Genomic DNA, 24997 nt, shown 5'->3' on the forward strand with positions numbered 1-24997 from the left:
ACACAGAGTTGGACACGACTGAAGTGATTTAGCAGTAGCAGAGTCCAGGTTGCCTTCATAACTCCTTGCAAATGGGAAAGTCTGTTTTAACTGATAATAACTCTAGCATATAATAGATATGGCGTTGCAAAGTAAGTGGAAAGGGCCTCCAGTAGAGCCCTACTAAAGTCCATGCTCTGGGCTAGTGTGTATGGAGATGGAGGAAAGGCTACCTAAATTAAGAGGCTGGCTACAGTGCTCCTTGTTGCACACAGCTGCTTCCTTCCTGCCCACAGCTGCTTCCTTCCTGCCCATGGACGTCTGGACTTCTTAGGTGAAAAAGGCAGTTATGGCATCTAATGTCTTTTGCTTGCTGTTTTTCTGAGCCTCAACTAGTGGATTTAGGATCTGCAAAGCCTCTCAGAACTCAGTTCAACCCCTTGATAATTTTTTCTTCCCATCCTCTAATAATGAGCAGAGAACAACAGACCTTTAAGAAGATTCAGTCCTTCAACAGAAGGAAATAAACTGGAAGAGTTACCAGTAAAAACAAAATTACAGATTGGTAGAGCAGGATTCATTCATGCTATGAGAGGCAGAGTAGATGACAGTGACAGCAGGTCCTGGACACTTCTCCAGCTCTGCCTGACTTGATTCTGCATACTGGTCTGACAGCGTGTGTTGTTGCACATAAAGTCTCAGTCACATTTCATTTTATGTCACGGACTTGAGGGTTCTTGGGAAAGGTCAGAATCATAGATCACTAGGCTTCTGTGCTTTATTAGCTTGGAAGTTCTGTTTGGCAGTTATATAGTATTTACTTCTTAATCAGCATAATATTCTAGTCAGATCTCTGAAATAAGTGGTAAAAAGTGAAAAAACATGGGTTTAGAGAGAAGATGGAGAGTCTAGAACCTGGATTCTAAGAGCTATTGTAAATTTGTTTATGACCCTGGCAAGTCACTTTACTTCTTTGGGCTTAAGTGGTTAAATGCTGTGCTGTGCTTACTCACTCTGTTGTGTCCGACTCTTTGTGACCTCATAGACTGTAGCCCACCAGGCTCCTCTCTCCATGAAGATTCTCCAGGCAAGAATACTGTAGTAGGTTCTCATGCCCTCCTCCACGGAATCTTAACCCAGGGATCGAACCCAGGTCTCTTGCATTGCAGGTGAATTCTTTACCAGCTGAGCTACTAGGGAAGCCCTAATGGTTAAATACCTCTCCTTTAATAAAAGTATCTGTAAAATATTGTATTCAGCTGTATATTATAATGTGAACCATAGTATGCGAAGAATCCATTTCGGTAAAAAGGTGGAAGTGATTTGTATTTCTTCTAAAGAAATTAAAAACAGATTTGATGTAAATATCTGCTCTAAGATATTAAATGTTACCATGTTATCATGTTAAGCTGTGTATTTACCTAGAATAGAAAGCTTTTTTTCTCTCATATCTATTATAGAGATTAATTTGAACCTACACTCTGATTGGGTTTCCTTTGTGGCTCATCAGTAAAGAATCTGCCTGCCAATGCAGGAGACGTGAGTTCAATCCCTGGGTTGGGAACATCCCTTAGAGAAGGCAATGGCAACCCACGACAGTATTCTTGACTAGGAAAACCCATAGAGAAGCCTGGGGAGCTACAGTCAGTCCATGGGGTCGCAAAGAGTCAGACACAACATAGGGACTAAACAAAAACAGTGTACTCAGATTAACTAAGGTTTGAAATATATTATCTACCCTCACATTCCCCTCCACATACACATGCTTGCTTTAACCATTTATAACTTATTTTATTAAAAGCCCTACTACTACATAGTCAGATAAGAAGATATTTCCAAAGAGAACAAGTAAACAACTTATGCAGTTGTATAAATAGCACTGAAATCAGCAGTAATTTCAAAATTTAGGCTCAACATCCACCATAGAAGTTTTGTGTCAATAAAACAAGGCACTGTTTGTTGATTCCTTGCGACTGAGCTGGGAGGTATTTTAAACATCTGAAGTTGAAATTTTCAGCAATCCAAGGTTACACTAATGTTATAAGACGCATGTTCTTTCTGTATCTCTTGTTTGTAATATAGTCTTAAATGTTGCCCCTAGAGCGAATGTAAATTACCCTTCACTTTTTGTGGTTGAATCTCCTAATACTGCCAACTGAAATAACTCTGGAGATCCACTGCCTAAAATTTCCTCCCAGAGTAATAACAACTCTTACTTGTGTCAGCACACTTGAACTCTTGGAATGGTGCCACCTTCTCCTTAGGTACTCTCTGCTTTTCTGTGGAGTTATATCACCTAACTTAACTTTTAGTCAAACCTCATAAATTAGATACTTCACAACAAAAGTGTTAAATGTATAGGAGTTTCACTCAGGGAAGAAAACATAATATCTCTTTTATAATCTTGATTAGATGTTATGAACATTTCAGGGAAAAAGAATATTTTGACCTAGAGGTCTTTGCACCATGGATGGCTTCCCAGATCCTCTGTAATCACGTACACAGTTCTGAGTGCTTGTGCATTTTTCTTGAGAGCAGATTCTAGCTCTCTTCAAATTCCTGAAGGATTTCATGACCAAAGAGGTTAAAAAAAAATGGCAGTGAGTTTTTATATTAGGAGAAACAATAACCAGGATTTTATCATTTTTTGATAAGGGGATTTTTCAGCTTCTATATACCAGCTTCTATATACCTACTTGACTCAGCTTTCTTCTAGACAGTATTACGGAAGACTGTTAGTTTGAGTGGTATTTTTTTTCTTGTAAGTGCCCAAGAGAAGTTAATTAGGTTGTGGGTTATTCTAATACTGTCCTTAGAATTTAAGTCAAATGTACTTTTACAGAGTTATAGTTTTCAATGAGAAATAGGAGAACCTGGCTCCTTTGTCAAATTCTGGAAACCCTTAAGTATGGGAGTGGGGACAACCTATATCATTTAATCACTTGATCTTTAGTTGTAGTGGTGAGTCTCTTAATTTACTGTCTGAAACCTCTACTCACCTTATAGGGCCCATTGGCTTAAGATTTCTTTTCTTTCAGTGGAAACTTACCAAGCTGTCATCTTCACCAACCTTATTTAGTTACACTGTAGACTTACCTCTGCATTACCTTGCTGAGGGCCACCTTTCATCTCTTAGGGCATCCAGCTTCACTAGTAGCAGCTGTAGTTTACAGTAAAGCTTCTTAGCTGGTTGACTTCCCAAGTAATTTATGCTCCAAGAACCCGTAGAGTTTCCTATCCTTTCCTTTCCCTGTCCCAACACACTCTATTATAAAACAAAACGATGAAGAAAAACCTGTTGCTTGTTGTTAAGCAGCAAGATGTTATCTAGGAATCACCTGTGTCAGCATCAGACCGGGCTATATTTTTTAGAGTGGGGCCAAGGATGCTTCTATTTTTTCCACAAGTTCTCCAGGTCTCTCTGACGCACCACAGAAATTGGGATCTACTGGTATAGGGGAGAGCACGGGCTCTGGAGTCAGCCAGGCCTTGAGTAGGTTACTTAATCAGCCTGAGCTGCTATGTTTCCACTTGTAAATAAGCATTTTAATATTTGTATTACATGAATTCTGAAATAATGTATTTAAAGCATCTAGGGCAGTTCTTTACTAGTGTTCTGTGCATGTGATTGTGGAAATGAATAGTTGCTGTTGATTGCTGATATGTGGTGCCCAGGTAGATTGAATTAGGAGAGCTAGTTTTAAAGTATCTTGTGTGATTTCAGGCTACATGAAGCTTTTGATTTACAGAAACTGACATGGCTTAGTAAGAATGAGTCCAAGTGCTCAAAGTAGTTTTCACTATTTTTGTTATTGCATACTTTCTGAGCCAGTAGCTTCCGAATATTATGCTTCTAATGCTTAAGAATTTTTTCTTAGTTTCTTATTAAGGTAATTTTAAGGAAAAAATGGCTACTTTGAATATGTGTTGTATGTGAATAAACAATATATTCAGCAGCTAATTAGTTAAATATGTTGTTTTTGTTGCTTAATAGGATGCTTTTGAAGTATAACAATGAAATTGTATGTGGTATATCAGTTCAGTTCAGTTGCTCAGTCGTGTCTGACTCTTTGCAGTCCCATGGACTGCAGCACGCCAGACATCCCTGTCCATCACCACCTCTCGGAGTTTACACAAACTCATGCCATCCAACCATCTCATCCGCTGTCATCCCCTTCTCCTCCTGCCTTCAATCTTTCCCAGCATCAGGGTCTTTTCAAATGAGTCAGTTCTTCCCATCAGGTGGCCAAAGTATTGAAGTTTCAGCTTCAACATCAGTCCTTCCAATGAACACCCAGGACTAATCTCTTTTAGGATGGACTGGTTGGATCTCCTTACAGTCCAAGGGACTCTCAAGAGTCTTCTCCAACACCACAGTTCAAAAGCATCAATTCTTCGGTGCTCATCTTTCTTTACGGTCCAACTCTCACATCCATACATGACTACTGGAAAAGCCATAGTCTTGACTAGATGGACCTTTGTTGGCAGAGGAATGTCTCTGCTTTAAAATATGCTGTCTAGGTTGGTCATAACTTTCCTTCCAAGGAGCAAGCATCTTTTAATTTCATGGCTGCAGTCACCATTTGCAGTGATTTTGGAGCCCCCAAAAATAAAGTCAGCCACTGTTTCCACTGTTTCCCCATCTATTTGCCATGAAGTGATGGGACCGGATGCCATGATCTTCGTTTTCTGAATGTTGAGCTTTAAGCCAACTTTTTCACTCTCCTCTTTCACTTTCATCCAGAGGCTTTTTAGTTCTTCACTTTCTGCCATAAGGGTGGTGTCATCTGCATATCTGAGGTTATTGAGATTTCTCCTGGCAGTCTTGATTCCAGGCAAGTCTTGTGCTTCCTCCAGCCCAGCATTTCTCATGATGTACTCTGCATATAAGTTAAATAAGCAGGGTGACAGTATACAGCCTTGACGTACTCCTTTTCCTATTTGGAACCAGTCTGTTGTTCCATGTCCAGTTCTAACTGTTTCTTCCTGACCTGCATACAGGTTTCTCAAGAGGCAGGTCAGGTGGTCTGGTATGCCCATCTCTTTCAGAATTTCCCACAGTTTATTGTGACTCACGCAGTCAAAGGCTTTGGCATAATCATTAAAGCAGAAATAGATGTTTTTCTGGAACATTCTTGCTTTTTCAATGATCCAGCGGATGTTGGCAATTTGATCCCTGGTTCCTCTGCCTTTTCTAAATCCAACTTGAACATCTGGAAGTTCACGGTTCACAAATTGCTGAAGCCTGTGATGTATGTACTATATTGCTGTCCTATGAATCTTTCTGTGGTTGTCTTGTATTAAAAGGAGTATGTTCAGATATAAATATTACTATAGAAAATTGCTATTTTCTGAAACCATCTGTATATAATTATGCTAGTGAATAATAAATAGTACTTGATTTTCTTAGTTTTCATGATAAACAATTTAGGACCAATTATAAACAAGTATCAGTAAGGCACTACATAAAAGGATATAACACAGCTTTAGAAGGGACAGAAGAAATACATCTCACCACCTGATTAGCTGGGGAGTTTATCATTAAATTTATCTTTTTTTTTTTTTTTTTTTTACCATCTGAGCCACCAGGGAAGCCCTAAATTTATCTTTTATATATGTTCCTTAAACATTTGAAATTAAAAGATGTTTACTCCGTAGAAGAAAAGTTATGACCAACTTAGCATATTAAAAAACAGAGACATTATTTTGTCAACAAAGTTCCTTCTAGTCAAGGCTATGGTTTTTCCAGTGGTCATGTATGGATGTCAGAGTTGGACCATAAAGAAAGCTGAGTGCTAAAGAATTGATGCTTTTGAACTGTGGTGTTGGAGAAGACTCTTGAGAGTCCCTTGGACTGCAAGGAGATCCAACCAGTCCATCCTAAAGGAGACCAGTCCTGGGTGTTCATTGGAAGGACTGATATTGAAGCTGAGACTTCAATACTTTGGCCACCTGATGGGAAGAACTGACTCATTTGAAAAGACCCTGATGCTGGGAAAGATTGGAGGCAGGAGGAGAACCGGATGACAGAGGGTGAGATGGTTGGATGGCATCATCGACTCAATGGACACGAGTTTGAGTAGGCTCCAGGAGTTGGTGATGGACATGGAAGCCTGTTGTGCTGCAATCCACGGTGTCACAGTGAGTTAGACACGACTGAACTGAACTGAAACATTTGAAGCTGATCTATAGGAAACATTTTTGTTTCTGCTTATGCTGCTCCTGCTAAGTCACTTCAGTCGTGCTGACTCTGTGCAACCCCATAGACAGCAGCCCACCAGGCTCCGCTGTCCCTGGGGTTCTCTGGGCAAGAACACTGGAATGGATTGCCATTTCCTTCTCCAGTGCATGAAAGTGAAAAGTGAAAGTGAAGTCGCTCAGTCGTGTCTGACTCTTCGCAACCCCATGGACTAAAGCCTATCAGGCTCCTCCATCCATGGGATTTTCCAGGCCAGAGTACTGGAGTAGGTTGCCATTGTCTTCTCCACTGGTAATTATGGTAACTAGCAATGTATAAAACTCTTCAATTTCTTTATATTTTATAAATTAAAATTATTTTATAGTGTTAGGAGATACATATACACACACATACATATTGATATTTCTCTTCTTCCTTAATCCCATCAGGCTTTTAGTTTATAATTTTGCCCCATGGTTTTCTAAGGAAATAAAAACTATCATATAAGAATTGTCTCATTTTTCCCACAACAAAATTTGCTCAGTTATCTGCTTTTATTCCTAACCTTCCCTTCCCTCCTATAATATGGAAGATGTGTTGTTGCTCCCATCTAAGGTTAGCTTCTCCATTCTTACTCTAGATCCCACCCCTTTCTACTATTGTATGTTATCCCTTCCCTTTCTTATACTGAGTTTCTCTCCCTGGACCATTTCCATCAGCAGAATGTGCTCTGGTGTTTTGTGGTGTATTATGGAATTTTTTGACTCTATATCTCTGTCTGCCTGTTTTCTCATTTTTATAGGATTCTATTCAAAATTCTGGAAAGAATTGCCTGTAGTGAATCTGTACATTTTTATATCGGATTCTTTCCTCAGCATACTCCATGTGTGCTTCCTTCCCTACAGTTCCTTGAAACTGCTCTTGTTGGAGTCAACAAATTATGTTGCCAAATCCATTGTTACTTTGCTGTTCTTATTTTACTTAAAATTGACTATTTCCTCAACTTTGGGGGTGTTTTTAAGCTTTTTATTTCCTCAACTTTGTTTTTCCTTTTGTTTTTTTAATTAAAAGTCTTTATTTTGTATTGGGGTATAGGTGATTAACAATGTTGTGATAGGTTCAGGTGAACAGCAAGGGACTCAGCCATACATACACATGTATCCATTCTCCCCCAGGGTTTGCCTGGTGGCTCAGATGGTAAAGAATCTGCCTGCAATGCAGGAGACCAGGGTTTGATCCTGGGTCAGGAAGATCCCCTGGAGGAGGGCATGGCTACCCACTCCAGTATTTTTGCCTGGAAAATATCCATGGACAGGGGAGCCTGGTTGGCTGTAGTCTATAGCGTCTCAAAGAGTCAGACACAAACGAGCAATTAACACTACAACTATTCTCTCTCAAACTCACCTCCATCCAGGCTGCCACATAACATTGAGCAGAAGTACATGTACTATAACTGTTTTTCTTTAAATACTTTTGCATTATAGCATCCTTTTCTTGGTTTTCCTCCTACTTCTTTGATGGTCTCTTCTCAGTCTCCTTCATAAACTCCCTTTCTCCTTTACATATAAATTTTAGAATACTTCAGGCTTTTTTCTGGGCTTCCAGTTTTTTGCATCTAGATACTTTAGAGACCTTATTTTACTTACTCAGATGACCCAAATCTATAGCTTTGACATCTCCCAAAAGTTCCTCCTGATGTAACTGGTATCTTAGAAACCTTCACTTAAAACATTTTATGGTCATTTCAGACTTTCTTGGTCAAGATAGAATTTCTTGATTTCTTCCTCACCCATAGTTTTGAAACCTTCATCTCTGTCTTTTCTGATTATAAATGGTATTATAATCCAATCAGATTGGATTATAGCTTTTAAATCTATCACATTTTAGTCTAATTTTTTCCCCATCACTGCAACATGGTATGTAGTAATTAAGAACGGTTTCCTGGAATCATATTGCTTAGGTTCAAATCCCAGTTCTCTGTACAGTTTCTGTGGCCCAAGTTAGGTTACTTAACCTTGCTGTGCTTCAGGGTTCTTATTGGTAAAATTGTAAAATTATTAGAACAATGCTGGGACATAGCAAGTATGTTGTTTATCAGTCTTGAGTATTAGTATTGCTGATTCCAGCATCACCACCTGCCCTCCCATTCTAGCCCAAACCTCCATCATCTCTTAACTGGGACTATTGCATTAGCCTTTTAATTGTTTTCTATATGTATGTGCTAGTCCTCTATTCACCTGCCCTAAATTCCATTCTAACCCATTCTCCTACAGTAGATGGGATGATTTTTCTCGAACATAAATTACATAACATTATTCCCAGGCCAGAAACATCCTGAGGGCTTTGCACTCATTACACTTGCTGGAAACTTCCGACTTCCAGAGCTTTACATCTAGCCCCTGCTGACCTTTCTTAACCTCATCTCTTACCTCACTGCTCTTTCCCCACTGATACAGCTGTATTGCTTATTCTTCTTTGAATGGAGTGAGTTATAGTCTCCTCAGGGTCTTTGTACTGTTTGTTTCATATGCCTAGAGTAAATGTTTCCCTTGTCTTCACCACGTAGATCTTCACTTACATTACCTTTTGGCGAGGCCTATATTGACCACCCAGTCAAAAGAAGCCACTCTGACAGTCTTTATTTTATCATCCTTATTTTAAATCTCTGCCAAGAGCTTAACATTGTCTAGTATTTGTATTTGTCATATCCCTTCTCCACTAGAATGTTAGTTCCAAAACTCGATCCCCACATTAGTTCAGCGTGTATCCCTAGTCCCTAGTCTACTGCCTGGCTTCACAATAAAGTGATTGAGAAACTTCCAAGAATAATACAGTTACCTTTATTTTTTACTTTATTTGCCAATTTTCTTAATCTGTAATACAGTGTCCTGAATGGATCCAAGTGCAGGAAAACAAAGCCTTCACTTAGCTTTTTAGGCCTTAAGCTAGAATCAGCTCCTAGTTACCAACTAGGCTCTTCATTGAGTACATATTAATAGTTGGGTTTTCCTAGGATTTGTTGACCACTGAGTTAACTGACCTATCTGAACATAAAAAGTTTTATACAGCTTCCAGTTTGATTTTGCTTCAGTATAACACTCTTGAAGTCTTGTTTTATACAATTCTTAACTACCAAAATGCTCTTAAATGAACCTGAAAGATTAAGTAGTTTTCATTTATTGACATTTATTTTGTTTAGGCATTGAAAGGTATAAAAAATACGTGATAGAGCTTGTTATCTGTCTAGAAACTTAAGATGATTCATCTCGTTTTTAATAGTTAACCCATGAGTTTGAAGCTAATATACTATATTTAGTTTAATAATCAAAGACTTGTTTTATGTTTCTAGCTTGAGAAATTTCTGTCATTCTAGTAGGTAAGAATGAAAGGGGAAAATTATAACTTAATAGTGATGAAAGTTTATGAGTGGCTCTATGAAATGAGGAAGAGTGATATGAGAGAGTAAATTATAGGACATCCTTCATTCTAAACTGGAAAAATTTCTAAAATAGCTTCTTTATTTTCAGCCACAGCATGGACAACACCAACAACACAATATCTTGCAGGGATTTCTTTTTTTATATTTTACAGCTAGTCCAAATTTTTCTTTAGTAGTGTTAACATACTCTTTTGTGCCATTCACTATCATTTCAATACTGTTGACACTTTCTCCCTGTTCCTCTACCAAAAGAGATATCTGAATGAAAAGATCCCTTAAATCCTTTATTTGGTTTTCCAGATTAACCAGTTCTTTGTGTCTCTGCTCTATCTCTGAGAGTTGTGCTTTAGTGATACTGATTTCTGTGAGTAAGCTTTCATTAAAAACTTCCCATTTTCCTTGATGAAGCATATCATTTACTTCTTCTTCAGGTAGTTCTTTTCCTGCAACTTCAAGCTGACGGAAAATAAATGTCCTGCACTTCTCTTGTTTTGCTGCTATTGTGTCATTGTATGTAAACATAGTTTGCTGAAAATGGCGGAACATTGCAGCATGCTGAAATTTAAGTATCCTCGTGACCACTGATGATGGACCACTTTCATCCTCTGACTTTTTAACTTCTTTTACTAAATCATCCAAACCTCTGTTAATGTGTTCTGCTTGGATTTTTATCTCTTTTGCAATGCTAGACTCTTTCTTAAGTAGACTAAACCTTCTCATTGAAGCCACCAGACTTTTCTGTTGCTGCCCAAATTTTTGAACATTATCTGTCAAATTGTTAATACTCTCCTGTAGTTTCTGTATCTCATGTAGGTGTCTCTCAGCTACAGGCTCTCTTTCATAAATAACAGCTTGCTGCAGAAACACCCCTTGTTCCTCTGCTTCTGTAGTCGGCACGTCCTTGTCTTTAGAGAGCTCAGTTTCCTTTGTTCGTTGCTTCAGTTCTGGAAGTCGGTCTTTCATCTTCTTTTTTCTCCTAAAAGCAAAAATGATTGTGTTGAACAAAGGAAAAATTGGTGTTTTCCCCCCGTAGGAGTTGGTTTCACATAGCTACATCTATCTCACAGGAAAAATCCTCATGGTTTTCTGAGAAGATGGTTAAAAATAAGAAAAATTGATAAGAGTTTTCTCATAAAGATTACTCAACTAGGAAAAGTAATGTAAAATGTCTTATAAACTACTTTGCGTAATTCAGGGCTTCTGTGAGTCCTATTCAGTTGTGTAAAGTAGCTGAATAAGCGGTGATAGAGAAATAATTGCCCCAAAGTAAGTTCTTCAGTATCATGATACTGCCACAGAATAGTTTTTTCTTGATTTAGGAAGATTTATCTTAGAATGGATGGTTTGACCAGGTCTTTTTAGGACTTAAAGGTCACTCTGAATGTGTCCTTATTATTGAAGATACGATTCCCAGTTAATTTGGTCTATGTAATGTTAAAAACATTCTCATTTTGCCGTGCTGTGCTTAGTCACTCAGTCATGTCCAACTCTTTGCGACCCCATGGACTGTAGCCCATCAGGCTCCTCTGTCCATAGGGATTCTCCAAGCAGGAATACTGGAGTGCCATTTCCTCCTTCAGGGGATCTTCCTGACCCAGGGATTGAACCCAGGTCTCCCTTATTGCAGGTGGATTCTTACTGGCTGAGCCACCAGGGAAGCCCATATGTGTAATTCAACTAAAACCAGTATAGTGACGGGAGATTCCATATGAAAGCCTTAAGCAATATAGATAATGTTGAATTTATCTTAAAGTTTCTCAGTCTTTTGGAATTGACTAACACATTATTTGACATAGCTTTGTTTACATAAATTCATAATAAGTGGTATTTTTTATAGGATATACAAAAATCTTATTTGAGAGACACTGATGATATTGACATTTACTATATCCTGTGTTGGTAGTTATTCAGGGAATCAGTTGGTGTACATAGTTATATATGGCGATATGCATATACATGTATAATAATATGCGTATGTGAATGAAGTGAATAAAAGGAAATCCCTTGTTAATAAAATACTTTATTTCCATAGTTAATCTTGACTTTAGAAAGGCATTCAGAATACCTTTCATGATATTTTTGTGGATAAGAAGTCTTAGGGAGTTACAAGTAGCTCATTGAACCACATGTGATATCAGTATCAACGAGGAGAAAAGGTCTCTAATATTATGCTGTTACACTATCACACTCAGTGTTTGATACATTTATGCAAATAGTTTTTATCAGTTATTTGGATGTCATAGAAGGCATTCTTTTCAAAATTGTTGATGGTGCAAAATTTAGAGAGCTCTTTAGTATGTTGAAGTACAAAATTGGGATTTGAAAATTAAAATATCATAGAACACTATACTGAAATAAATATATTTAACTGAATAGGTATAAAATGTTTTACCTAGTTGTTTAGAAAACACCTTTACATCTATAAAATGGAATACCCTTGAGTTCATAGCAGGGCCTATGAAAATCACTAGAGATTTAGTTAATTTTGAGCTTTTAATCAAAAGTATCAGAATAATTATTGTGCTTTCATGAGTGATAGTGTTATGTTTAGACTGACTAAGAAAGATATTTGTTTCACTGATTCTGTGCTAGTTAAAGCAGATAGGAAAGGGACTATGTTAAGTATGAGATGAAAATTCATAAATGGGGTATTTTCAAACTGTCATGGAAAGGAAGATATTGGAAGGCTGTAGTATATGGAGAGTTGTTGAAAGAAAAAGAGATATTTATTCTGAAAAAAAGGTGTAGGGAATATCTGCAACTGTTTTCTAAAGTGTGTAGGTCTGTATATATAAGAGGGATTAGACTTTATTAGGCTTTACTTGGCATAACTCCAAAAAGCAGCAGGTGGAAATTACATGGAGTGAGGTTTGATTTAGTATAAAGAAGGCTTTTCACAGAAGTAGAGCTCTCTGAACATGGAATGAACTGCTTCATGACATAAAAACCTTGCCATCTCTAGAGATGTTCAAGATATTATTGAATGATGATTCAATCAAGGATATTGTAGAAATGATACCTTTATTACATAAAAAGTTAAACTAATATTCCTTTGCTTTTAAGAAATTGACATTCTGTCAGATAATTTTTGAAGCTTACTTTATGCGAAGTTTTAAATGCTGTATTGTATGTTCAATAATACCTATCCTTGAGTAATTACTCTCTGAAAGAGGGTGGACAATATACAATTAAACAGATAAATGAGATAACTTTAGATCTTGATAGATCAATTAGGCGAGGCCTCTCTAAAGAGCTATTTGAACTGTAAGACCTAAATATCAAGAAGATGAAGAGCCAAGGAAGTGTATCCTGAGAATTAGACACGTGGTGCTGGAGCAGTGAATTGGACTGCTGTGTTTTAAGGACAAAATTAATGCCTGTGTAAATAGAAATCAGGCTTCACAGGTGGCACTAGTGGTAAAGAACCTGCCTACCAATGCAGGAGACTTAAGAGACTTGGGTTCGATGCCTGGGTAGATCCCCTGGAGGAGGGCATGGCAACCCACTCCAGTATTCTTGCCTGGAAAGTCCTGTGGACAAAAGAACCTTGTGGGTTACAGTCCATGGGTTGCAAACAGTCGGACACGACATAGCTACTTTAGAGCTTTAGAGAGAAGTAGAAATTAATATGAGCAGTAACACCGAAGGAGTGAAATCAGGACAGTAGGCAGGGATCAGATCACAAATGGCCTTGTGGGTCAAAGTAAGGAGTTTAGATTTTATTTTAGATACAGGGGATGACAATTAAAAGAGAAATAGGATATTGACCTGAAGTTTATGTTTTTAATAGATCACTATATTCAGTTCAGTTCAGTTGCTCAGTCGTGTCCGACTCCTTGGGACCCCACAGACTGCAGCATGCCAGGCCTCCCTGTCCATCACCAACTCCCAGAGTTTACCCAAACTCATGTTCATTGAGTTGGTGATGCCATTCAACCATTTCATCCTCTGTCATCCCCTTCTCCTCTCGCCTTCAATCTTTCCCAGCCTCAGGGTCTTTTCAGATGAATCAGTTCTTTGCATCAGGTGGCCAAAGTACTGGAGTTTCATTTTCAACATCAGTCCTTCCAATGAACACCAGGAATGATCTCCTTTAGGACGTACTGGTCGGATCTCCTTGATGTCCAAGGGACTGTCAAGAGTCTTCTCCACCACCACAGTTCAAAATCAATTCTTCAGTGCTCAGCTTCACAGTCCAACTCTCACATGTATACGTGACTACTGGAAAAGCCATAGTCTTGACTAGATGGACCTTTGTTGGCAGAGTAATGTCTCTGCTTTTTAATATGCTGTCTAGGTTGGTCATAACTTTCCTTCCAAGGAGTAAGTGTCTTTTAATTTCATGGCCGCAGTCACCATCTGCAGGGATTTTGGAGCCCACAAAAATAAAGTCAGGCACTGTTTCCACTGTTTTCCCATCTATTTGCCATGAAGTGATGGGACCCAATTCCATGATCTTAGTTTTCTGAATGTTGAGTTCTAAGCCAACTTTTTCACTCTTCCTCTTTTACTTTTATCAAGAGGCCCTTTAGTTCTTCTTCACTTTCTGCCATAAGGGTGGTGTCATCTGCATATCTGAAGTTAATAATATGTCTCCCGGCAGTCTTGATTCCAGCTTGTGCTTCTTCCAGCCCAGCGTTTCTCATGATGTACTCTGCATATAAGTTAAATAAGCAGGGTGACAGTATACAGCCTTGACGTACTCCTTTTCATATTTGGAACCAGTCTGTTGTTCCCTGTCCATTTCTGACAGAGGCAGGTCAGGTGGTCTGGTATTCCCATCTCTTTCAGAATTTTCCACAGCTTATTGTGATCCACACAGTCAAAGGCTTTGGCATAGTCAATAAAGCAGAAATAAATGTTTTTCTGGAACTCTCTCGCTTTTTTTCTGATCCAGTGGTTATTGGCAATTTAATCTCTGGTTCCTCTGCCTTTTCTAAAACCAGCTTGAACATCTGGAAGTTCACAGTTCATGTATTGCTAAAGCCTGGCTTGGAGAATTTTGAGCATTAGTTTGCTAGCATGTGAGATGAGTGCAGTTGTGCGGTAGTTTGAGTATTCTTTGGCATTGCCTTTCTTTGAGATTGGAATGAAAACTGACCTTTTCTAGTCCTGTGGCCACTGCTGAGTTTTCCAAATTTGCTGGCATATTGAGTGCAGCACTTTCACAGCATCATCTTTTAGGATTTGAATTGCTCAACTGGAATTACATCACTGTATAGAAAATAGTTTTCTGATGACCTCCAGGAGAGATCTGGATGATGAAACTAGATGGAATAAATGGGAACCATTTGACATATATTTTGGAGGTGGAAGCAATAGGACTTATTGGTGATTTTAACGTTTCAGCAGCATGTAACCACCATTACTTCTTAAAATGCTTTCAAGTGTTTCTCCTGACTTTCCTCTTGCCTTTGGCTCTTCCTTCATCTTTTTCTCCTCTGTGATTTCTCCTTGTCTTCCCACCTCTGAATACTGGAATGCTTCCACATGCAGTTCTCTTTTTATCCACCGTTGTTTTCAAGCCTCACAGCATTAAATACTGTCTGTTAGCTGATGACTCAAAATTATATCTCATGTATAGACTGCTCTCATAACGTGTGTCTACTCAACAGCTCCATTTGAATGTCTGTGTCTAAAGACAACGTCTGATCTTCCTCCCAATTCCCAAACTGCTGCTCCAATTCAGTAAGTGGCATCTCTTCTGGTCTCTTCTTGCAGTCTTCATCCAGGTTACTTGACCAAAAAATTTGGAGTAATTCTGAATATTCTGTTTTGTGTCCTCCCCCACTGCCCCGGCATCCCCCCACACCTTATATTTAAACTAATAGTGAATCTTGCCAGTCTCTTTGGCGAACTACCTCCCTGGCTCACGTCACCACCATCCTTTCTCACCTGGATTATTGCAATTGTCTCTTTGTTTCTTCCTTTGTATCCCCTTCTCCTTTGCCCCTTTGGTCTTTTCTTAATATAGACATCAGAGTTAAAGTGTAAGTCAGATCACATCATTCCTATGTCTAAAGTCCTCCTATAACATGATCTCTCAGAGGAAAAGCCAGAACCTACAAGGTCCTGTAAGGCTTCCCTTAGGTCTCTTTCCCTCAGTCTGTAAAGAGTCTGCCTGCAATGTAGGATATCCAGGTTTGATCCCTGGGTCAGGAAGATCCCCTGGAAAAGGAAATGGACTTTACTTTCACTCTTCACTTTCATGCACTGGAGAAGGAAATGGCAACCCACTCCAGTGTTCTTGCCTGGAGAATCCCAGGGACGGGGGAGCCTGGTGGGCTGCTGTCTATGGGGTCTCACAGAGTCGGACACGACTGAAGTGACTTAGCAGCAGCAGCAGCAGCCCACTCCAGTATTCTTGCCTGGGAATTCTCATGGACAGAGGCCGGGCTACAGTCCATGGAGTCACAAGAGTCAGACAGGGCTTGGTGACCCAACCACCACCACAAGGTCCAGTATGACTTCTCCACCCCTCTTTTTGCCTCTCTGACCCTGCCTCCACAACTCTTCACTTCCTCTGCTTCAGCCATACTGCTCTCCTCGTCATTCCTAACACAAACCTGGCAGGATCCTGCCTTAGGGCTTTAGCACTTACTATCTGAAATCTTACTGAAATAACACTGCTCTCAGTAAGGCTGTCCTTGGGCACCCTATCAGGAACTGCAACCAGCATCCCCAGCTTTAGTTTTCTTCCTAGCACTTTTCACTGTATTTTACTTATTTATCTTACTTTATTGGCTGCTCTATCCCCTGAATATAAGCTTCATGAGGGCAAGGATGTTTATTCATTCTGTATTTCTAGCACCTTGACAAGTCTTACGTTTATTCAAGTTCTCATACTGAGCTCTTTATACCTCGCGTTTTCTTGAGTTCTTAATATTTGACAGGCACTGTTTTACGTGTGTTGCATGCTTAAGAACTCTGAATTAAGTATTACCATAGTCTCTATTTTACAGATAATAACATTAGGACCCCATCTTAGGGAACTTAACTGAGATGTCAGCTTGTAGAGTTGGGATTCAAATTCAGGCAGTCTAGTGTGAATGACTCCTTCTTTGCTATAATATAAAGCCTTTTTCAGTGGTGTCAGATGCTCTATAGAGATCAGTTCAGGTAGGTTTTCAGAAGAGGCAACTATTTAAATGAAGTGATTGAGAAAGAAGGCAGATCACAAGGGATAAGACATTGAAATCTGTTCTTGATGGAATAAGTCTTTTATATATATTAATAGTTTACTCAGAGACATTTCTGTGTACCTGAATTGCTGAGCATTTGAAGTATTGGTTGGAAATATTTAACAGCAAGTTTTGTTTCCTGAAATGCACTTATTATTTTCTGCTATTTATTTTAAATTATCTAAATATTTAATTCAAATAGCTTTAGGTCTTTTATTTTACCACTGATTTGCTATATTAAAAGTTTACAAAGTTTCAGTCTGTATAATTTATGCAAATAAGAGACTTCTATGTAGGGAAAGGATTTTATTCTCCCTGTCTCTCCACCTTTCCATTGTCTGTATTCTACCTTACTTGCTAGGAATAATTTCTCTACTTTAGAAATAGAGCTAACCAAATCTAGTGGCTTACTAAGATCTGTGGGGAAAAAAATAAGAAGCTATAACATTAAGCCTGGAAAATTTGTGAAAAGATTAATTAAGGGAGACGATGAGAAGGTGGCAATATAGATTGCAGACTTGGGTGTTAGGAAAGTAGATCAATATAAAACAGTTATCTGTCCATAGTGTTAAGCATGTCTTCTAGGAATGTATTTACTGGCCTTTGCCTTTACAGGTAGGAAATAAACAAAATAGAGGAAATTATTTAACAGTATGTGAGCATACTATTTAAGTCCTTTATTAAAGTAAAAACAAACTGATTTTGATTGAGAAAGATTTCATTACTAGAGCAGCCAATTAAATGTGCAGAAAGTTTGATGTTATCATTTTTTATATTTTTCACATCTTTTAGACTCTTTTTGGGATTCTCTGGTGGTTCGGGGGTAAAGAATCTTCCTGCAGTGCAGGAGATCCATGTTTGAAATTAATTTATACATATAATTTCATAGTTATTTATAATTACGATTAATTGTGGTTAACCTAATATAATTCTTAATATAAAAATTCAGTTTTAAAAGATAAATTGTAAAGATTTTTAGCTTTATAAACTAATTTAGGTTGGAACTTCTTGTGAGTTTTAAATAATTCAGTTTATGAGAACTTTCTTGTGGTCCCATTTTATCAGTCAAGATTTGCATAATTATGTCACAGTAATATCCAGTCACCAAATCTTGGTGTATTACCACCACAAAGATGTATTTCTCATTCATGTTTCATGTCCATGTGGGGTAAGCAGGGGCTCTCATTCCCATCTTGGTCTTTCAGAGACCTAAGCTCCACCTTTCTGAATGTGGTAGGTTGGTAGGGCAGTTGGAAGTACTGGAGAGTTTTCATAGACATTAACATGATGTAGCCCTGAAATGAAACAAAGCATGTTACTTTGCTTTGCAACTCCTCAGCCAACTGAAGGAGGATGGTAGTGATGTGTAGTCCTCACCTGTTCTCCGGAGGAGAGGTGATGAACCTGGTTTTTTCCACATCTGTTGAATATTGGAATTTCCAAAATGAACTCTTAGGGTTAACTAATCAATATTTAACTAATCCTTAGAGTTGACTAATTGATTTTTCTTATGGGGAAATTGAAAATCAGAGAAGTTAAATGTCTTAACCAGAGCTTGTTAGTAGTACTGGTATAATAATACAAACTTCCTGGCTGCTAGGCCAGTGCTTTTTTACATTATAAGATGTTTAATATAAATTTCCTAGAATGTATATGTTATATAAAGCTGGCATCGTCCATATGCTCTTTTATATTCAGTATTTTATATATATTTGATGATTATGCTAGTGAAGATTTTTAAAAAGAACTAAAAACTATTGGTAAGTGATTGTAGAAATTTTTATCATGTAATAACTTTGAGGAAGCAGAGTTATCACACATGATTTATTATATGCATCTGATAAAGACTAATCTTTTCAGTATAGAGGGAAGTAATTCACTAAAGTTGGTTAGTTTAGTGAATTATCTTGAATAGTTCCATACTGTTCTTTGCTTTAGGGTTTATCACTTACTTATCTATATGCTTCCTCTGGTATTACCATATTGATGCTGAAAATTAATTCCTTCCCAAAGTGTTTAGGATGTCATGTTGCTTTTGAAACAGTCATAAGCTCTTTTCTTTCTTCCTCCCACCTTCCCTTCCTCCCTTGATTGTAGATCTGCTATTTTTCTTTATTTCATAGTAAATAGAAATAGATTATCCTAAGTAAAACATGTTATAAGTGAAGTTGAATTGTATCAGATATTGTATTACATTTTTAATATAAATGCTGTGTTTAAAAGAAAAAAGTTATTGCAGAAAGTAGTGTAGCATATCGGAGAAGGCAATGGCACCCCACTCCAGTACTCTTGCCTGGAAAATCCCATGGATGGAGGAGCCTGGTGGGCTGCAGTCCATGGAGTCGCTAAGAGTCGGACACGACTGAGCGACTTCACTTTCACTTTTCACTTTCATGCATTGAAGAAGGAAATGGCAATCCACTCCAGTGTTCTTGCCTGGAGAATCCCAGGGACGGGGGAGCCTGGTGGGCTACTGTCAGTGGGGTCACACAGAGTCTGACACGACTGAAGTGACTCAGCAGCAGTGTAGCATATTAGAGCTAAAATAATTATGTTAGCATTTGTATTAGTTAGGATTTTGCATATTAGAATTTTTCAAATTAAGTACTTTATAATTTAGAAAAAGAAAAATAATTTGTTCTGATCTTGTATACCTGTGTCATGGGAAATCTACTAAAAATTTTTGAATTCTAGTCTTGGCACCATGAAGAAATTGGCATTCTTATATTTTCTTCTGCTGTACCTCATAGTCATAGTATGAGATAAGACAGGAAGTGAGGTGTATTGCATTCCTATTTATGTACACAGACTTATGTATCCTATTCATACACACATGTATGTACATATACATACATGTATGTACATATACATACATGTAACTTACTATGATTTTTATAACTACATTGTACATAGCAGGTATGATGTTTGTTGCACTATTTTTTTAATTGACTTCTATTCCTCATAATATGGGGAAAAGAAAAGAGTATTTGAGGCTTAGATGAGAAATAAGGGCAGTGGGTATCAAACCAAAACAGATTTTAATTTTTTTATTCATGTGCTAAGTAGTCTAAAATTTTTTTTTAATTTTATAGGTGTGAAGAACTGCAGTGTGTATAATTTTCTCTTTGATTGCATGGCTTGAAAAAAATCCCGAAATAAACTCTAATATACTAATGGCAAGTTAGGTTCTTTTATTTTTTGTTTTAGTTATCGATGAATCGATGAATGAACAGTGCCATCGTGCCATCAAAAGCCTCTTTTTGAAGCATCATAGTTTAACTTATTTTTTTTAAAAAAAGAAATAGGGTATTTCAAATATAGTAGCACAGTATCCTTTTGCAAAGTGCTTTTAAGGACGAAAATTTTACTGTCACTGATTTTGGAAATGAAGATATTTGACTCTGACCCTTGCAAAGGTGATCTTATCCTGGGTTTCTGTGTTTTTGGAAGAATAGTTTCCTGAAGGAATACCACAGCTTCATATTTGAATAAAAGATACTTTAAAGAACTCTTTAAAACATATCAATATGTATTTCATATTCATTAATCATAGTAAATTTACTAGCAAAAGAAAGTATTTTAATCTCTTTTTCTATAAATCTATATATGTTACTGATATTAAAGGAAAAACATTTCCTTTCAGTGCATGTATGTTATAGTAAATGATATTTATATAAAATCAACTAAAGTTTTACTGTGTTCATCTTGTGTATGTCTTCATTTATTTCTTTTGAACATTTAAAATATATTTATGTTCAGGATCCTTTTACATGGTTAGGCTATTTCGGCTGCTGCTGTTGCTGCTAAGTCGCTTCAGTCGTGTCCAACTCTGTGCGGCCCCATAGATGCAGCCCACCAGGCTCCTCTGTCCCTGGGATTCTCCAGGCAAGAATACTGGAGTGGGTTGCCATTTCCTTCTCCAATGCATGCATGCATGCTAAGTCGCTTCAGTCGTGTCCTACTCTGTGCGACCCTATGGATAGCATCCCTCCAGACTCCTCTGTCCTCAGGATTCTCCAGGAAAGAATACTGGAGTGGGTTGCCATTACTTATAAATAGTTCCTTTGTTTATTGTGGTCACCAACTTTTTTTCTTGGTGATGAACAAATGTGTTTAGTAAACTTCATCAGCAGTTTATCTTCAGTAGGGAATTATATAGGAATGCCCCGAGTGCCTTGCATTATGGATATGTTCTTACCTCATTTTTATGATTGTCACAACTATGAATTTGACATACTCAAACTATCATAGCCCAGTTAGTATACAGTTGTCCCTGCATATTGTGGGGGATTGGTTCCATGATGCCCACAGATGCCAAACTCCGTGGATACTTAGGTCTCTTATATAAAATGATGTAATATTTGCATACAACTTATATATATCCTCTTGTATATTTTTACTTTAAAAATATACTTCAAGTCATTTATAGATTACTTATAATACCTAATACAATGTAACTGGTATATAAATGTTTGTAAATAAATGTTCAGTTCAGTTCAGTCGCTCAGTCGTGTCTGACTCTTTGCGACCCCATGAATCGCAGCACGCCAGGCCTCCCTGTCCATCACCAACTCCCGGAGTTCACTCAGACTCATGTCCATCGAGTCAGTGATGCCATTTAGCCATCTCATTCGCTGTCATCCCCTTCTCCTCCTGCCCCCAATCCCTCCCAGCATCAGAGTCTTTTAATGCTATGTAAATAGTTGCTGGTGCATGGAAATTTCAAATTTTGCTTTTGGGAACCTTCTGGATTTTTTCCTAAATATTGTCCAGCTGATGTTGGTTGAATCCATGGACATAGGACCTACAGATACTGAGTGTGTGGGCCTGACCTTTCTCTAGGGATTTCTATAGCTCAGGTAGTATAAGTATAGGCCTGATTTTTCTGTAGTGATTTTGTAGCCTGAGCAAATACATCACTCCTTGCTGTAGTCCTGGACAAACCAACAGAGATTTTCCTTTTTCTGTATGCAGACTGTGTTCTATTTTTTTTCTGGTTCAATACTTTATACAGGAAACTTGACTTTAGTTCCCAATTATGCATACTCTAAACCCCAGCCTCTAAGATTAAAGTGTTTTCCCGTAGTAGCCAGTGGTTGGTTGTTGTTGTTTAGTCACTAAGTCATGTCTGACTCTTGTGATCCCATGGACTGTAGCCCACCAGGCTCCCCTCTCCATAGGATGTCCCAGGCAAGAATGCTGGAGTGGGTTGCCATTCTCTTCTCCAGGGGATCTTCCTGACCCAGGGATTGAGCCAGAGTCCCCTGCACTGACAGGTGAATTCTTTACCACTGACCCAGTAACCAGTGGAGTTAGCTTTAATTCCTGCTCTCCACTTTGGCTCTGAGTATTTTTGCTCTTCATTTCTGGCACTTGGAAATTTCCCTTTCTTATTTCAGATATAATGATGTAGTTTAGAAATTTGTCTCTCTTTTCTTTTTCCCCATAAGATTATATCAAGCACTTCTCTAGGTTTCTAGCAAGAGGAGGAATTTATCTGTGCATCTTCACTGAAAGTCATAGGTGATTACTTTAAAGAGTTTACATAATTCAGATGTTCCTTAAATCCTTATATTCATCTCTGTAGATACTAACTTAATGTAGGTATTCGGGTATACTTTCATTCTATAGATAAATTGCGTTTTCCAGTAGTTGCATACTCATAACTATATGTATAACTATTTCCAATTTATCTTACGATCTTCTTCTATCTTCATAAATTATAATATAAGCAAAGTGAGATATCTAAGTGTATTAGAATTTAAAGTTGGAAGAGACAGAGTTTATGAAGGCATAAAATATTAAGCACATAGTTGTGACATCATTTAATTGTTTAGTGAAATTGACGATACTACCGTTTTATGCAATCTTTTCTGTACCTTAAATTTATTTTTTTAATATCAGAAGAGCTCTATCCAAATATGTCATCTTTCATCATGTTTAATGCACTGCTTTGCTATACAATTTTGAATTTTACTGTTAATAACTGATTGTATCTTTGAGCTTAATGTAATATTTGCAAAAAGAAAGTTAGAACACTGATTTATAAATACAGTAATTAAATTGACAATTTGTTCTCTGAAATACAAAAGCAAACATGTATGACTAAAAAGTTTCTCCACCCTATTGCAGATAGGGAACATTTCTAGGAACAGAAATATGAATAAAATTTTTCTAATGCTTTAGGAAATATGCCCTGGGTCGATACTTTATATAATTTATAGAGTTTTTAAAAGTAAGACATTTCTTTTTATAGTTACTATTATCTGCCTGCAATGTGGAAGACCCAGGTTTGATCCCTGGATTGGGAATATCCTTTGGAGAAGGAAATGGCAATCCACTCCGTATTCTTGCCTAAAGAATTCCATGGATGGAGCAGCCTGGTTAGCTACAGTTCACGGGGTCTCAAAGAGTCGGACACAACTGAGTGACTACACTTTAACTTTTCACATTGAATAAACATTTCAAGATATGTAACAAATGTTTATTTAACATAAAATGGAATGTTTTTTTGCTTTTGTGTATGAAGACAGCTTGCAGCATTTCCCTAGTTCAAGGTGAAAGCAGCTATTATTGGAATGTTCACCTGTTTGGCTGCTTACAGGAAGAAAAGAAACTAAAAAAAATATTGCGAATTATGTTGATTATATCAGTTTAAATTATTATACATTTTTTAGTAATGCAACCTTTGAGTGCTTTTTAAATTCTACTTTTTGTTTAGTGTAAATAACTGTAAAATTAATTCTTTAACAATAAGACTATTTTGTTTAAATATTAAGACTCATGTAATTTTGAACTCTCTCATATCTGACTAAAGTAAGCTGTACACATATAACATTATTTTTATATTAAATTTAAAACTGCATTGTCACAGAGGTAATATGTTCTGGGTATTACATAGTCAGCTTTCACATTTACCCTTAAAGCATTTACTAATGGAAATATTATTTTGATTTGAAATATTATCTATTAAAATCTCACATAACAATTGTAAAATAACTTTGAAGAAATATCAAAAAATAAAACATGTTTTGATTAAGCCTCTAAACTTAAATATGAAACTACCTGTGTAGTTTGCATTTAAGTGATGATGACTTAAGTTTTTAAAATTATCAAATCAAATATAATATTGATATTAAATTTTATAATTTAAGTACTAACTGAAACATCTAAAAATTGAGTACTTAAAAAAAATCGAGTATGTCAATATTTTACAGTAGTCCTTTTACAACACGATTATTTTTTAATTTCCTCAAATTAATTTTAAAGATTCTGGGAAACAACAATGAAGAAATTAAGGCCTTATAGAAAATTTTCTTGAATTTTTAAACATTGTACATATGTGGCAAGTTGGGTATAAACTTCTTTTAGGAATTAAGTGGAAAAATGTTCTCTAAAGCAAGCATGGTATAATTTATATAGTCTGTTTATAGAGGAAAGAGTTTGAGGTTTGTTTTTATAGGTTCTGACCTTCTAGTGTTTCCAAAATGGAAAGATATTTTTTAAAGGACTTAAAAGGAAAAGTTGATTTTGTTTGCAGTGGTCTATTTCTGCTGCTGCTGCTGCTAAGTTGCTTCAGTCGTGTCCGACTCTGTGCAACCCCCATAAACGGCAGCCCACCAAGCTCCCCCGTCCCTGGAATTCTCCAGGCAAGAACACTGGAGTGGGTTGCCATTGCCTTCTCTAGTCTATTTCTAGGGACTCTAAACTCCTATCTCATTCAGCCTATCGATAGTATATGTGAACGGATCAGCTGCCTGTAGCCTGGTCCAAATCTGAACAAAACAAGTATCTTCAATTATCTGTTGAGTTATTTTTAAATGTCACAGGTTTCAAACTCTGGATGTCTCACATTAAAAGTACAGAAAAGAGTGGTCTGTTTACCTTTGTCTTGTTCCTTTGGCTTGTTTCTGTTGCTTTTCCACCTGCGTAGTTGGAGTCTTGCCTGTGAGAGAAAATCTTGAGTACCATCTGTAACATTTTATTCATATTTTATTTAAATCTCTGTCTTATAGTTCATAGGCTAATCTCTGTATGGGTTTCATTTAGTTAACTTAATTGAAAGCCACATACTGAAGTCAAATAAGTTAGATATAAAGTTGTTTTGCAGTTCGTATCAAGTGAGAACAAATTGCTTACCTCACACCTGGAGAATCCGGTTCTGCCTGTTAGCTGCCTATTCTTTAGATTAAAGGAAGACTGTTTTCACTGGAGCTAGTT

The 24997-nt window shown here is 37.3% G+C and overlaps 2 protein-coding genes across 7 annotated transcripts in view; one reads left to right on the forward strand and one right to left on the reverse strand.

Annotated features, from left to right (window-relative positions):
• The window catches only part of ARL13B (ADP ribosylation factor like GTPase 13B), a 78916-nt gene that overhangs the window by 30527 nt on the left and 23392 nt on the right, over positions 1 to 24997 (forward strand). The window lies entirely within an intron of this gene.
• On the reverse strand, positions 8983 to 24967 carry STX19 (syntaxin 19). 2 transcript variants are annotated; one of them, NM_001075672.2, is made up of 3 exons: positions 24917 to 24967; positions 24662 to 24722; positions 9642 to 10572 (listed from the first exon to the last, which is right to left on the reverse strand). In NM_001075672.2, exon 3 carries the CDS (start codon positions 10557 to 10559, stop codon positions 9681 to 9683), a length of 879 nt encoding a protein of 292 aa, NP_001069140.1. In that variant the 5' UTR covers positions 10560 to 10572; positions 24662 to 24722; positions 24917 to 24967; the 3' UTR covers positions 9642 to 9680. The 2 variants fall into 2 exon arrangements, with proteins under 2 accessions (XP_010799272.1, NP_001069140.1); XM_010800970.2 differs by having other exon boundaries at positions 8983 to 10572; positions 24662 to 24945.

Source organism: Bos taurus, chromosome 1, assembly GCF_002263795.3.
Source record: "Bos taurus isolate L1 Dominette 01449 registration number 42190680 breed Hereford chromosome 1, ARS-UCD2.0, whole genome shotgun sequence".
In the NCBI taxonomy this organism is placed as follows: domain Eukaryota; kingdom Metazoa; phylum Chordata; class Mammalia; order Artiodactyla; family Bovidae; genus Bos; species Bos taurus.